This window comes from Fulmarus glacialis, unplaced genomic scaffold, assembly GCF_000690835.1.
Source record: "Fulmarus glacialis isolate BGI_N327 unplaced genomic scaffold, ASM69083v1 scaffold47402, whole genome shotgun sequence".
NCBI lineage: Eukaryota > Metazoa > Chordata > Aves > Procellariiformes > Procellariidae > Fulmarus > Fulmarus glacialis.
Genome location: NW_009200645.1, coordinates 546 through 16,775, shown reverse-complemented (window position 1 = coordinate 16,775; position 16,230 = coordinate 546). Strand labels below are relative to the sequence as shown.

General features: G+C 36.4%; 2 protein-coding genes across 2 annotated transcripts; one reads left to right on the top strand and one right to left on the bottom strand.

Annotated features, from left to right (window-relative positions):
* Positions 1-373: 373 nt before the first annotated feature.
* Positions 374-4,878, top strand: IGSF6 (immunoglobulin superfamily, member 6; the record flags this gene model as incomplete). Its single annotated transcript, XM_009573672.1, has 5 exons — positions 374-727; positions 1,642-1,754; positions 2,894-2,950; positions 3,609-3,692; positions 4,840-4,878. Coding segments are annotated over 5 exons (647 nt in total), but the record flags the coding sequence as incomplete, so codon positions are not given.
* Positions 4,879-8,642: 3,764 nt separating this feature from the next.
* METTL9 (methyltransferase like 9) lies at positions 8,643-13,681 on the bottom strand (the record flags this gene model as incomplete). Its single annotated transcript, XM_009573671.1, has 4 exons — positions 8,643-8,862; positions 9,959-10,168; positions 12,444-12,634; positions 13,590-13,681. Coding segments are annotated over 4 exons (713 nt in total), but the record flags the coding sequence as incomplete, so codon positions are not given.
* Between the last annotated feature and the right edge of the window lie 2,549 nt (positions 13,682-16,230).

Here is a 16,230-nt window from a genome sequence, read left to right as displayed (position 1 = left end):
CCATTACCCCCCCAAACCCCCAAAACACTCAGGACTAAATCTGAGGCAGGGAACTACACGAAGTATTCTTTTGGTGTTCTCCAGGGCCAAAGGAGACATTCACATTACCTTAGACATATGAATCTTCTCTATACTTTTTCACAAAAGCACATTTCCACATAGCTAAAATTCTTAAATGAACACATAGGCAAGCTGTAGGAATTATCTAAAATAAAAGTTTGCTGGAAACAACCTTAAAAATTTCAAGTTTGAAACACGGTTGCTTTTCCTCCTTTCCTCCCACCTTTTTTCGAATGAACCAGAAGTAGCTTATTCTCTTTTTAGATTGTGCCTTGCTTTTTAACTCACATTACCAATTGTTTATTCTCAACAGGTACTGCAGATACCTGCCAAGTCACTGTAACACAACCCAGATTTCAGGAAGCTGACTACTCCATGCACACTGTGTTCCTAACATGTGCTTTCTCTGCCTCTGGATGCTCCTCGTCCCCACCTCAAGTTCTATGGTTTCGCTTTTTAACTAATGAACATGAGGATTTGTGTACTCCTGGATGCACAAATCATCAGAAGTACAAAGTACATTTATTATCAGAAAATAACATTTCACTTCAAATCAATGATCTGACTGTAGATGACAATGCGATTTATATCTGCGGAATAGCATTTTCAGATTCAAGTTCACCCCGTTCTAAACAAACAGGAGATGGAACAGTACTAACAAAAACAGGTCAGTTGATCATTCCTTCTTAATGAAGCATCTTAAAAGAAATAAATTATCTTTCCTAAATATTTTCTTTATTTACACTTTCAAGAATGGCATTTCAGATGGAAATACCAACAAAACCACTAGGAGTAGTATGATTATATTAATATTTTAATAGTAAAACCATGGAGGGATTCTACAAATAAATATCTTAACCTCATTTGCTAATTAGACTTTTCTGTCATATGATACAAATGACACTAGAATTCTACAAAAGAAGTTTTGTACTTGTGTTATCTAACATACTCTACATCCTCTTACATAAAGACTTTAATGGCTATCAGAAAGGAAGTAGCAACAGAAAAATGAGAAGTAGAGAAACTGACATTTAGTGGAAATACATGCAGGGTCTCAGAACTGGGGATTCACAGTGCCAACTTGAGAAAAAAGTTTTAGTTCAGAACCTTTGTATCATTTGCCTTCTAGTTAAGAAAGTGATGAGACTTCATCAACTACATTTCAGTTTTACATGCCTAAAACAGAAAAAAAACCCACCTACCTGGATTATTACTTTCCCTATATTCCTTCTTTCCTCTATCTAATTGCATTTCTGAACAAAAGCCTGTAAGCTTTATGCAGATATTCCTTTAAGAGAGCAGAAAACTGGATTCTATTCTCTGTCTACCCCTAAAAGAAGGGTTCCTAATAATAAAATAACAAGTCTCCTTTGCCCTTGCAAACATTCAGAGAAACAAAAGAAAAGTGATCTCACTAAGGAATTTAGACTGAAAATGAACCAGAAAATATTGAACCAGAAAATATGATGAAGTATAAGATTTTTCAATTCTTCAGAGGAAGAGGGCTGAAATGCAGAGTCTTAAGAAAATTATGTGAATCAGAAGAACTGTCCTTTCTTCTAACACTCACTTTTAATAAAGGAGCAGAGAAGCAGCACAGCAATGGAAAACTCATCTTCATCTTCATGATCATCGCCTCATCCTTACTGTTTCTATACAGCACTACTGTATTCACATTCTTTGTAGTCTACAAGGTAGGCTCAAAGTGATTTTTCTGATTTTGTTCATGTTGTAAATCTAAGCAGTTTGAAAATCCCCACAAGGAGAATAAAAAGATATTCCTAGATTCCATAACTTTTATGATTAAGTTTTGAAGAGGTGGTTGGTTGAAGTTCATATGCTGCACACATCTGCAAATTCTTGTGTGGCACATACCTGTACTCTCAATAGCAACCACATTTTCTTTTTCTAGTAAAGTGTCTAAAAGAAAAGGTATTCTAAAGTTAAAATTATCCTGAGAGTATTAATCAGCAAGTTGGAGATTATCTATCAAGGCACACTCAAAAAGCAAAACTAGAAATTACCATCATAAGTCATCAACTCTGGATTAGTTTTCAGTAAAAGTAAAATAATTTAAATTTAATGTCACAGTATTTGTGAGCTGCGGTAAAGTTACTGCAGACTGACTTTACTTGTGTAATGAAATTCTGTTCACACATATACAGAAGAGAGACCTTGGTAAAATTTAAAAATATCAGAGACTTGGAAGAAGTTTTATGCTTACAGGAAACAAACACCTGGTTAAAAATTACATAACTACTGGATGTTTGTTTTTTTTTTTTATTCTAGAACAAAATTTGTGTTTAGTTAAAAACAAACACCCAAAGCTGCAACTGGAATCTTTACATAATAATGAGACTTTGACATGAGAATGAGGACTTCACAGTCCTAAGTGGTATGATATGGTAAAATGGTTCTTTGCTGTAGTGATCACTGTCTAAGCATAAAGACAGGACAGTCTTTTTGATTTTTGTTTTTCTTTAAACTAGGTGAAGTAGTATAGTGGGAAAAATTAATCAAGCCTTCTTCAGGGGAAAAACTGGTATCTGTGATGCCATTGGTTTATTTTTGAGAATTGGGTAGTGCTTCAGACAGGTCCCACTGTACTCAAAGCAAAAATACTTGCAACATTTACACCAGAAGCTGAAAAAGGCCTTACATGCTTGAAAACTACTATGATTTCTCCAATGGTATAAGCTGATCTAATGAAAGACTTATCTACAAACAGTTTGATGCTGTAAAAGGGCAACGCTTTTAACTATTCTGCTACTTCAGCAGTTGGCTTCTCATCTTATGTTTTAATCGGTTTCTATTTTATTATGCCTCCCTCCAGTTAAAACCAAAGCTGCTAAAGAAAAGTGGGAATGAAGACCAAAGAGCAGAGAACTGTGTATGTTATCACTTTGTTCACTTTGTCTGTGATTCAGAGCTTTTTTTTCTGTCTTTAAGTATATCGGCCATCAATTTTGTGATTAAGTGATGATTCAGTTAAAGAGACATTCAGAGCTGTTAAGGTTTCACTTCAGATTTGTACAAAACTAGTTAACGGTTTTACATTTAACTAATTTTAACTAAGTGGTTAATTAATTTATTTTTAACGAATTAGATACAGGATAAAGTCAATCTATGTAAAGGCCTAATGTATCTTTAATACACAGCTTCCTTTAGGTTTTAAGTAAATTTTGTTTGAACTTCTTCTGAAAATAACAGGGTTTGTTACTAATTTTTTGTTTGCTTAAATGGTGCATTCAGGTAAGCCCTAATGTATTTAAAACAAGTCTATTAAGAACCTCTATCACCATGAATCCTTGAACAAAAATCAAAAGCCATACATTTAAATATCCATTAAAGAAGGTATGTATGTTAAGAGATGTAATATCAATGTGATTTAAAACCCCTCTGCCTGCCAAACCGTATCTTAAAGTGTTATTTAATAACATTCCCAAAGACATATACAGGGAAAAAATCAGAATTATAAAAGGTAGAAAAAGATGTTTCCCCCAACTTCAAATGTAGCACTGACCTAAAATATTTTAAATAATTTACAGAAAATCAGTAGTGGACGAAAAATTTTTCAAGCAATTGCCCAAGAACTTCAAAAGCAGAGGTACACTGAACATTGCCGACAGCCTGTAAGTATCTATCTACCAATACTGAAATTTATGGGGAAAAGGAGGAACTCAGAGTATTTAAGAGCATACCATTTCTATTTCCTCTGGAAATAGACTTTTCTTTTTTAAAGTTGATAAAGGTCTTAAAAAAATGTATTCTGCACAACAGTCAAAGACATTGTAAAGCATTCTAAATGACCATACATATACAATTACATATATATATATGATAGTATATACCTTATAGAATGTATGTATGTACATTTAAAAATGAAGCTTCCATAAATTTGTATTTTGCCAAGAAGAGGTCTCAACAAGTGGTTCTGGACTGTTTGGTAAAACGCATAGAGCCCTTAAGAGTTCATTTTTGAAAAATACTTCTATTGTCACTCCCTTAGCCCCGGGTAGCTAGGTGACAGAAACGTAGCAAAACTGTTATAAAAGCTCCACAACATTCTTACAGATATTTCCCCCTCCTTCAACTTACAGAGCCTAAACTAATTATTCAACATCACTGGGTAAAGCCACACAACTTATTTCATCATTCCAAATTTATGCCAGTAAGTCTTATATGACCATATGACAATAATTTTGCATATGCCAAGTAAGTTACAAAAAAACAACTTTAGAATTCACATGTGTTTGCAAGCAAAGAAAATGGCTTCAAAATCCTGCTTCAAAAATGTTGCTTCTCTTGAGAAACAATATAAATTCTTTCCTATGCTGAGCATGGACTGCACCACTTCAGACGTGCAAGGAGAAACCAAAAGAAACATAGAACAAAGTCAAACTCTTCTCCTTTATACATTTTTACTTCATTTATTTCCATACAGCCCCAATTGTTTTCCTCTGTAATTATCCCTTTAAAGACTTCAGGTCCCTGCTGACATGACCTGGTCCTTGATTTGAGCATCAGATATGAACACAGTGAAAATAAGGGGTATGTTTCACTGCCTCTGTCCTCCCTGGTGATTAGGAAAAGCCAAGAGGAAAAGTAGTATGTTTTGAACCCTGCAAATGCCATATGGACAAAAGCAACTGGAAAAGTGGGGAGAAAGGAGTTTACTGAAACAGTAAAGGGATGGATTTGGCCTCAGAAAGGAAATTCTGCCTTTATAAAAAAAAAATTTCACATCAGTAATGAGATACTTCTACATTTTTCTCCCAGGATGATTTGGAAGATGATACTGTTTATCAGAACAGATGAGCATATGCAGCAGTTCAGATTTGTTCAATATTTCTCATGCAAGCAAAGGGGCAGATGAAGAAGTTAAGCTTCCCCACAGACTTCCTTTGCTTTAAAAAGAGAGGAGAAAACCTTGCAGGGCAGTGTTCTTCAAGAGTATTTTCTAAACAGATCACCAAAACCAAGTGCATCTATGTTATATATTACTTCAATTTTCCATTCTGCAAGAACAAGAACCATGGCAAAAGACTTCATCTTTCGTAAGATAACTGCTAATGCTTCATAAAGGTTTCCTTTTTCAGTTTAGATTTAATTCTGTGTCTTTTTTTCTTTTTACATAAATTCACATGTATTCCTTTTACATGAATTGAGGATTTGTGAAAGATGTATGATAATTGACAGCAACAGAAAATAAACTCATTTCATAGGTGAAATTCTGGTTTTAGTCATGTTAATGGGATAGTTATCGATGTAACAGATATACAGATCAACAGTTACTGAGTCTTAACAGCAGTTTAAATAGAATAAAACCTATGTATTCTGTAGACAGGCAAGCAGAAAAAACAGACAATATAAATGCATGTACCATCATGTAGAGCTCAGTTGGGATGGGAGCTTCTTCCTAGCCTATTTAGGAAAGGGAAGTAGTGGTCATAGTGAGAATGTTGCTCCTGCAATATTAAAATTCACTTGCTAGACAGACAACCGCCATTTTTCAATCCTACCATCCAAAGTCAGGATTACCTGGAGCACCAAGTTTTGCCTTTACATGCCTGTTCAACATGGATACAAGCACGAACACAGTAGTAGACTACCCAGTCAAGGTAGTATACTTTTTTTTTAAAAGTACCTTTTTTTTTTTTTAGCGGTTACTACCTAGCCTATCTCCAAAATCAGCACTTTTACAAGAGATCTGTTAGTAGGCATTCTCCCTACTAAAGGGTATCTTTTATCACCACTTAAATAAAGCAAGGCTTTGTTTAACAAATGAAACGGCATTTCTCACTTCAGTGAGATGAGAACTGACAACTGAGACAAAGCAAGGGTCCATCTAGCACAGTACTGTGTTTCCAGCTCAACTTAGTACCAAGTATTTCAGGAAGATGGAAAACACACCTTTGCCTTCTTATCCCTGTCAATCAATCGCAAGGACATTAATTTGTTCAACAAGAAAATTTCACAATCCCAGGCTGCTAGTGTTTACTAATTCTGAAGTATGGTGTCTCTGACATTTTTATTTTACAGAAACTTAAACCAGTCTAGTCATATATTAGCTAATAATGCCTTTACATAAATATGATGTCTGTATTAGGAAATACAAAGGATTTTTATATGACCCTATGGGATACCTATTAAAAATATAAAGTTATAATAATACATGTTCTTATGTGACTAGTCTAATACCTTATGATTCATCCGGTTTACTGCCAAATTTAGACATGCGCAGTAACGGCATTAGTTGTTGTTCTGTATGTTGAAAATAAAACTCTGAAAAGCCCCAGAAAGATTTTATGATTAAGCTACTTTGGACTCTAGGTGTCACTGTAATTCCAGAAACAGCAAGCACAGAAATATATTTTACCTCCTCCGCCACCTTGCTTTGTTCTCTTAAAGCAAATTTTATGTTATTCACATAGACAGTTTCCACAATTACCTTCCCATTACATTACGTGTAATAACCGAAATATCTTGTTTTAATTAAAATAATTTCTCCACTTCTAGAAACTGATCTATACACTGATCAAACACCTTACCTGCCTCATCTCTTCTCCATTTGTTCCCCCCTCTAAAATTCAGAAGTTTATCTAGGCGGGTCCAAACTGTTTTTAATTAGCTGATGAGCCATGAAATGTTCTTCTCTTTGAATGTTCCAAGTATTTTTTTTTGGTTAAAGATGAAGCATATGTGCACATCTAACACTTTTTAAAATGCATCATCTTGTAGAACAGCTGAATGAAAATACTGAAATTCTAAAATCATTTGTACATCATGAAGAGAGTCTGGCAGTTCATTGTCTATTTCTTTAGACTACAGTTAAATAGATCTTAAGTGGGAAAGCTTCAGTGGAATGACAGTAACTTTTGTGTGTGCTAACTTGCATTGTCTAAAGAAGTTTATATGGGCCCATATCCACAATAGTGGTGAACAGACAAACCGAGTATGTTTTTAAGTTTCAGAACATATTAAGGAAACAAAACTGCCTTAAGCAAAGTGACTAATCTGGTACAAGTCACAACCACAAACAAAAGTATGACTTCAGTTTACAAGACATCTTACAACAGATTTCAACTTTCAACAAGTAGCAATGACCAAGTTCAACAATCACAGAACAGGTTTCCAGTCCCTTGGGATTTATAAATTTAACACTCTATTCTCCTCTCAGTACACTGTAGGAGATTAATGATGAAGGATATAAGCAGACTTAGAGTAGTTTCTTCCTTAATTTATCTACCTCCTGCTGAGCCAGGAAGTTGCATGTGGTCTGTCACGTGATTACCCAACAACATGCAGAAAAGTAGACGCTGGGTGCAATAGCAATTGCAAAACACAATGGCACATAGTTTTGAAGGCACACAAACAAAAAGCCACCCAAATAATTTCTCCATTTCTGCTTCTAATATGCCAATGAAAGACTAGAAAGACATTGCTGTTATTTGGAATTCTAAAGAATTTTTAAAAGAGGAAGCCATATTGTTCCACATTATAGGAACAATAAGTTGTAACCAAATATGCTTGAAATACTGTACAGATGCATAAGTCAACCCCCCATCTCATTTAAGACACACTACTTTTCAGAATAGTTACAAAATTAGATGCTCAAATACTGTATTTTAAGCAATTCTTCATCTGATGGCTTTATTTTTTACACTTAAAACTTCACACCACCTCCCGCCCCAGCAAAAATGCCACTAGCATATAAAAAGAGGAAAACAGATTCCATTTGATGCATTTGTGATTGCCAGAATGCTAAGGTTATTAGTTCTGTATTTTCTGGGCATACATGCCTTTCCACAGACAAGTCTTAATACTCAAGGAGAGCCAGCGTCCAAACGATGACTGATGAACACCAGCCTTCTGGAATTCAAACCATTTTTATGGGTGCCTCAACCTGAATCCACAATCATAGGCACATAAAAAAAAGTTTCTAGTCTCTTTTGAAGTTTAGTCATAAGGACAGATTCATTTGAAAATCTCTCATGTATTTCTTTAAAATGCAACTAGGGGAAATAATTGAGTTTTGGCGCTGAATTTTACTTTTTTTATTCCAGTTAATAATACAATACAAGTAGTGGCTGATACTTCATATTAGTAGGGGTCTATATTTTACTTTGAGAGCTCATGTTGGAAAGTGAACGTTACCTCCCTATGAATTTTTAGGTGTGGTTCATCTGGAACACTTGAAACAGTTTGACATGAACTGCTCTATTCAGCATTACAGACAGTTCTGACGGTTTTGCTCAACGGTCACTAGAGACAACTGGGGTTACCTATATGACAGCAGCAGAGGGCCCTAATCAGAGATCAGTTTTCCATGTTGCTCCAACACAGCTCAAATGTGGCAACCTGCAGAACAGGATATGTGACTTCAATATTTGAGCTTTTTGTTGGTGCCAACAACGTATGTTGAGGAATTAAGAAAACAGCTTACATCATGTGGCCTATTTACCTATGATTTCATAGTTCTGAACATGCACCTTACAAGTTATTTGTAAAAATCAAATACAAACATGCTAATTATTTATTAAACATTTAATTTGGGATACTATAAGCTACAAATGTTTTCTTTACCTGCCTAAAGAGCTATAATCTGTGTACTTACCATTTTCCACATATGGGTGAAATGGCAGAACTAATGCTAGAATGACTCTGCCTCTAGTTGGCTCCAGTACACTTCTAATATCTTTTAATACAGTCAGTGGTTGATCACAGCGATCCAGCAAATTCAAACAGCTGATAACATCGTACTGAAATCCTGTGTTTTGCCATTCATTTATACCAAGCACCCTACAAAGGGGAAGAGAAAGAGATATAGTCTGTTAAATAAACACAAGCTGAGTTCAGAGAGAACCACTGAAGACAAAAATTCCCTGTGTGGGAATGGATGTGTTGATAGTGCAGGTAAGGTCAGCCACCTAGGCAGCGAGAAGAGACCCTTCTGGTCTTTTGGAAAAGAAAACTAAATCAATAATGGGCACGGCTATATATCCAGCCGTATGAACCTTTATATTGCCTTATAATCATCAGGCAATAAAGGAGACAAAAAACAAAACGCCAGGTATTAAAAAAATGTGTTGTCCTAGAATAAAACTGAAGATACTTCTCAAGGAACAACAAAGCTGAAATATGATTAATGGCTTGCTGCATTTTATCTACTCTGATTTACCAGTGTGCTAACCTGGATTGCAAAGTGGCTGTTATGTTTCCACTCAAAGACAGGTAAAGAAAAGAAATCCACAGTTCCTTCAGTCTTTGTGCTGAAGTCTAGGGATATAGCGCCTCAAATACTAACCATTACTCAGCAAGACTGGATCTGCTGCCTGCAAGAACCTCCAGGAGCTGTGACGAGTGCATGAACAAAGTTCTGAAAGTGCTGAGGTTTTTGTTACTAAATATTATTCAATCTTAACAGCAGGAGCTAAGCATAGCAAGAATAAAAGAATCTTTACACTGTCGTCTATACTGTGGGATTAGATAAATATAGATTATTGAGGTATCCCTATTACCAGGATTCAGTTTTCTTTCTCTGCAGTACCTGTGTCTTCCTCTTGCAATTTTGGACTGTTCACTTAGACTGTTCATCTGAATTTCATCTTCCCGACTCCCTTGATTAAAGCAATTTACACAAGCTGTGAAGAAAGAGACTTCAAAACGGTTGTTGCCTATTTTGTTTTAACTGATAACAGGGAACATCCGCATAACAAAAGCACTGGTAACAGGGAACATCAGATGCGTTTGTTTTCCTGCTTTTGTACTGTTCAACCTTTTCCATAACAATCAAACAATAGAGGAATTGACTGAAAATACTGGACATTCATTAAATATTACAAATAATTACTTTGCTGTCTGATATAAAGGATGTAGGAAGTATTCAGTATAATACCTGTATTTTTTCTTCTGAAGCTGCCATATCATAGTTTCAGACAATTCAGTGGCATAGATTTCTTCAAAGTGAGGACTCATGACTTTAGTGACTTCTCCATCCCCAGCCCCTAAATCGAGAAGTCTGTGGGATTTCCATTCTGGATTTATTTTAAGCAGTCTTTGAAATTGTTCTGGGGAAAACACAAACATTGAGCCCCGTCCCAGCAGCCTGAAATGTAAAAATGAGAAATGACCAATTTTGTACAAACTTTAACAGGAAGGACAATGAAGTAATTTAGAATGTCCTTTGGCAGCAATCAGACACACATAATAGTAGACAAGGTCACTGCTCAGATAAATTTTAAATCCAGTTCAACTTGCCTTGCACTTGTCAGAGATCAAACACATAGCCACATGCAGTTACAGTGGTTACGGCTTCAGGAGGAATTTGATTAGGTAAGGAAGAGCTCATGGGGTGCACCTCAAGAAAATGATTGCATAAAAAAAAAAAAAAAGGAGGGGCAAGAGAAAGAGAGGCAAAGATAAAGGCTGAACCTTATTTGTCACGTTTGCAGATTTAAATCTCTGCCATCTACCTTAAAAAAAGATGAAATAGCAGAGGAAATAAAACGGCTGCAGACACAGAAGTATGCAGAATGAATGAGGAATACGATGTGGAACTAGGAGGGAAGCCAGGGAACAGATTTAAAGAAAGGATGGGGGTAACACTGCTGGAGTGGCAAAAGAGATTTTTTTAATTGTACGTTACAATGGCTTGTGCTGCTGTCTGCAGATCCTGCATTCAACATGAGAACTATGGAATAGAAAACAGGCAACTCATTAAGGAATTGGGTTGAGGTGACAGTTGGATTCCTTATGGATCAAGTCAATGACATACCACCCGTAACTGTTTGAAGACTACATAGTGACAGATTTCAGCTGTCATAGCAGAATCCAGAAGATGAAAGAGTTAGGACAACAAGCAGAGGAAGAAGAACTGGTCAGTAATAGACTGAAGGTAGATAAATACTATTCTTTAAACTAATGTTGGACAGCAGGTTAAACTTAAAAGACAATGAACAGAAATCTTTTATGTTCAAGGGGAAAAAAAAGGTAAACAAAGATAAAAAGAATCAAAGAATAAAAAAATGTGAAAAAAAGGTGGCCTAGGAAAGATTGACTGCAATAAAAACCAAAGAAACAAAAAGGATAGAGTATACAAAGTGATATAGAAGAAACTAAAGCAGGATATTAAATGTATAAAAATAAACAGAATATAGCCAATTTAAGTAGAGCCCCCTTGCAGCACACTTGTGTCAGTCCACACTGTATAATTGGCTCATAGCTATTATTCCTAACAGCACTATGAGGTGTTATCCAAAGCACTGGAGAGCCTTTGAAAAAAAATGGAAGAGAAAGGAAGAAGAGGAGACCAAAGGAACCTTTGTATAAAGCTACAAGTAACTAAGAACACCACAGGGAAGCTCATAAAGTCATCTGGTTAGAAAATAAGGAAAAAGATTATTTTTCTAGCCTTAGGAGACAGCTACTATCCTTATATGAGACTGTGCAGAAGCATGCAGTAGGTGCAGAGGTGGGGTTGGTGGAGAAATCAGGTAAATGTAACAAAATGCATTCTTCTTAAGGTCAAAACTGATAAGCTGTTAAACATATGTCTGAATGGGGTGACGTGAGCACAGAAAGGCACCGACTTTTTTGGAAAAAATACTAAAACACCCATGAACAGCTAAATTCCTCTGCAGCCACAGAAGAGACTGATACAATAAGACTAGGATAATATTGTTTTATAAACTTCTCTTTTCCTGCCTTCCTGATGCTTCATCAGTCAAACATGCTACATCAGCAGTTACCTGTTCAAGTACAGTTTACGCAGAAATTGAGGTGAAATTAAGTTTTACAGAATAAGAGAAAGGACAGAATTCTGTTCCATATCCGTGTTACCAGACACAACACTCGGCCAACTTCTGCACTGTTTAGAAATCTGCCTAGGTTTGCAGTGGATATACACACACTCTCTTCTAGAAAGAGTTTTAGATGCAATACAAAACTGACTGGATACAGCCAACTACAATAAGGACAATCACAACAGTAACTGATACAGATATAGCAGTAGGTAAAGTAAAGGGCAAGGGGAGGGGGGTAAAAAAGCAGAGGGAAGAGGGATACATTGTCTAACACAAAGAGAACACACTCTTATTTAGAAGGAAATTAATACAAGCAATGGTTATAAAATACAATTAGAGTCCTCCGACTATCTCTTATTAATTGCTATTACCTCCTCTCTCACCCCATACCGGAAATGGTGTTCATCAATTAAGAGGGTTGGGTGTAAAGAGCACAGTAGGGCATTTCAGATCTGTTAGACTGGCAAAGGGAAAACTACAGATTTAAGAAAAGCTGACAGATCAAGGGGTAGGGCTGGACACTTGAAAGCTCTAAATCCAAACTGTATTTAGTTGACCTAAGATTGACTTTTCACTTACCCATTGATAGATGTTCTAGACATAAAGAGGCTAAAAATTGAGGACACGAAAGAGTGATAGAGCTGGATAAACAGCCAGCCTGATTTCTCAATGCTGTTGTTTAAGAAGATCTGTGTTCCTTGGTCAAGGTAACTCTGGACAAAAACAGGCTGAAGGGATTCAGACAACTGTTCTGTGTTGCAGACATACCACTAGAGAAAGAGATAAAGGATCATTACAGAGTTCAGCAATATAAAACCAGAAGTAGTTAAAAAAAAATTGAATACACAGAAGGCTATTATCAATTTCCATAAATATAAAAATTTAGTTTTTCCTAAAGACTTTTCAACAAACTTCAGGATTAATTTAACTTGGATTTGAATTGTAATCAAGTGAGGACCAATTACTTGCTGAGAAATAATGCTTTTACTTTTTGTCTTAATCATTTCCCTGTACTTTGAAGAATTTTACAAACTTCCCTAGAAAGCAAAAGCAGGTCCTCTATGGAATAGCACCACGCTGACAAAATAGTATGAAGTGGGATAACATTGTTTTCTACCTTCCAACTCATTCTCAACTTTTCCGAGGCATCCTCTGAAAAGAAATCAGCAAGCGCATTTCCAATATTTTTCCAGGAAAGGACATAAAGAATCCAATGAATACTTCAGACAACAGCTTGTCTGTCTTATAGCATTGCTGGACTATGTTTCTTCACTTACCAGTACCAATAAGCAGGTCCGCAATCTTTTGAAACAATTATGTCTATGAAGCTGCCTCCCAACATCTCTACTAAACAAAGGAGCAGGTTCCCACATCTAGGAAGTCATCAGTATCAGCTGAAAGGCAGTTCTATACTTTTTATTGTTAAAATATAAAGCCCAAGCTAAAATGGGCCAATGATTCCTTTTACCTTGTGTCACCTGGTAACAACCACTCCTATACAAACTAAACTAACGCTGATATGCAAGCTATTGTTCAATTAATTGTGAAGAAAAAGGATGTTATTTTTTGATATCAAATCTACCCTGAAAAGCAATAAACCATACAATATCCTAATATTTTCCTATCCACATGTAAGGCATATCTAAACTCCTTCTTTAACACCTCCTTTAACACCTGATTTACTTTATTTTAAATGCAAAAAAACTTGTGCAAAACAAGGCAAACCTGTAGAAATTCTGAAATTTTAGGACCTTCATGGCCACCTTCTGCACCTCCAGCAAATGCCTCTAACGCTGCAGCATTCTGGAATGTCGGCACTGATAATAAAATTCAAAAGGTTGCTCATTGCAATGCCAAGTTAAAAACCCCTTCCACTCAATATGCAGAAGTTACAAAAAGAAGTTTAAAGTGTAATTTTAATTAAGAATGTCACTATTATTTTTCACTACACTACACTTATGCAGTTATTGTCAGCCCTTCTCATAGACTCTCTAATGCCATTGTGTCTGTTTTCTAATATCAAGAATTATTCCCTACAGCTAGCACTCTCTTATCTCTCCCTTAGATCTTGCAATAATGTTCCCTAATCTGGCTGCATGTGCTTATTGTGCAGATAGGGAGTTGTAAGTATCTTAAAGAGAAACGGAGACTTTTAACAGAATCTTGTAAAAATGCATGTAGAAGGACAGCAAATGGTCAACTGGGGTAATTCCCCAATGATTTAACACCTAAGATTGTGTCTATAGCCATACTATGCAAAATGTACACTCATATCCTGATCCCTTCACATTTGTTGTACCTTGTTGGGACAGGAACAGTCACTTAATGCATGTTTACACACTGTTCATCACAATGGGATCTTCAGTCACTACTGTAATACAAATAATAATGGGGCAGGATTCTTATTCCAGTCTCCTGCTACTTCACAACAATAGTGCCAGCAAGTAGAGGGGAGTAGACAGCTGCACCAAGACCACTATGCCAGGTTCATAAACAGGGGCTCCATCAAACACTGACTCAAAGTAGCAAGAGATGTCAAGACCCTTCAGCCAAGGAGCGAACATCTCCTGCCTAGGTTTACTTTGAAAACTACTTGCATATTGGGTACGTTTCTGGCAGAATCAAGCTCTCAACTGTACTTTCAAACAGTTGAGGTAGCAACTTGTGTAGGTAGCACAAGTAAGTGATCCTTTCCTCTAAAAACCAGATTTTGAGCAAGTCTGTACCACATGATGGAGCCTGGCACAGGGATCCCCACGACTGATGACTTACCAGTTTAGGTCTTTTCTTACTGCAGCGCAGTGCTATTTGAATGAATTAGCATAGACCGGCAATTCCCAAAAGGAATCCTTAGTGAATCGTGAAAAACCACAAAGGCAGCAGCCTGTGTACCTTGTCTATCCACCTTCAGAAGCCAATTTCAAGAGTCTGGCAGAAGCGAACAATCCCATGGAGCTGAGGAGCAGGCTGGGATAGGTGTCAGGTTCATTCATGAGGCTGCTGCCTGGCTACACTGGACAGGTTTGGAGTGGCTCAGATGATCTGCCTTTTTCAATGTGTTGCCATTTTCAATCCAGAAGAAAATGTATCCAACTATCAAAGCTTTGGGAAACAGAGGCTTTTTTCCGTAAGTGATATGACTACACATGCGCTGTACCTGAGCTCTTAAACCTTGGTTCTGCACTGAATTCTGTCACCTGTATTTCCAAGATCTACCCACGGAAACCAACAGTCCTGCAATTCTTGTCTTTAAGGCTTCTAAATATTGATATATATTGACATAACCATTGGCAGAACGATGATGGCGACAACTGTGAGAAGAGAAGCTTGTTTCAAGAAATTAGGCATTGTTCTCAGACCTCCTCTAATTTCTTCTTCGTGGTTAATCTTGCCAATAAGGTTATTGGTAACTACCTATATAACACTAGTGAATAATAGAAATTATAGCAAACTGTAAGGGAAAAAGAAAAAAGGTAACACAGGATAAACCCAATCCTAATTTCAAATAACAAAAGCGGTGAAAGACAGCTTAATTCTGGAACTACTTCCTCAGAACAGAAACTGCTTTTCTTTTCCTCTATGTACAATATATGAAGAGCCCTTTTCAGGCCACTAGTTTCATGACAGAAAGTGTATCAATCTCTTGTAGCACGATCGTAGAAAAACTACAGCACAAAATTCTGAAAAGACATGTTAAGACCTTTGTTATAATAAAAATTACTGTTATTGATAACTCTTGCCTAATACTAGTGAAAGGAGGAAAATGTTCTTTTAGCTAACTTACGTAAAACCTATGAAGTCAGTAAAACTGCAGAGAGTGAAAGCACCTGGGGCCTCAACATGCAATCCTTACTTACGAGTAAATCCACAAACTCAGTAATCATAAATCTTACTAAACTTACTAAATAATCAATACTTTAGGTTTAAAATCTAGACCCAATAAATTAGAAATGGAGAGTATCCACAGCAGACCATCTACCTGTGAATGACAATCATCTCCATAACACATTTCCTTGGTTGACTTGTCTTTCTAGTACAGTTTTTAACACTACAAAAGGCTTGCAGATTTTCTTTGTTTGTCAGAAGGAAGTTCTTTCTGTAAATCTAAATTCCGCTTCTCTTTGTCATCCTACTTATGTACTGAATGATCCAAACAGCAGACCATATTCATTCAGCAGACCAGTAATACATTCACTCAGTAGCAAGATTCTGGGTGTCAGTGCCCACCCAGAGCAGTCCAGTAATGGATCAGCTTGAAGAATTATGATGCATAATTATGTTCTTCCTTTGAACAGCAGTCTTCAAATATTTATGCTACGTCTTCTTCATTAGTTCGGCTCTGTATATTTCACTTAGAATAAGTCAG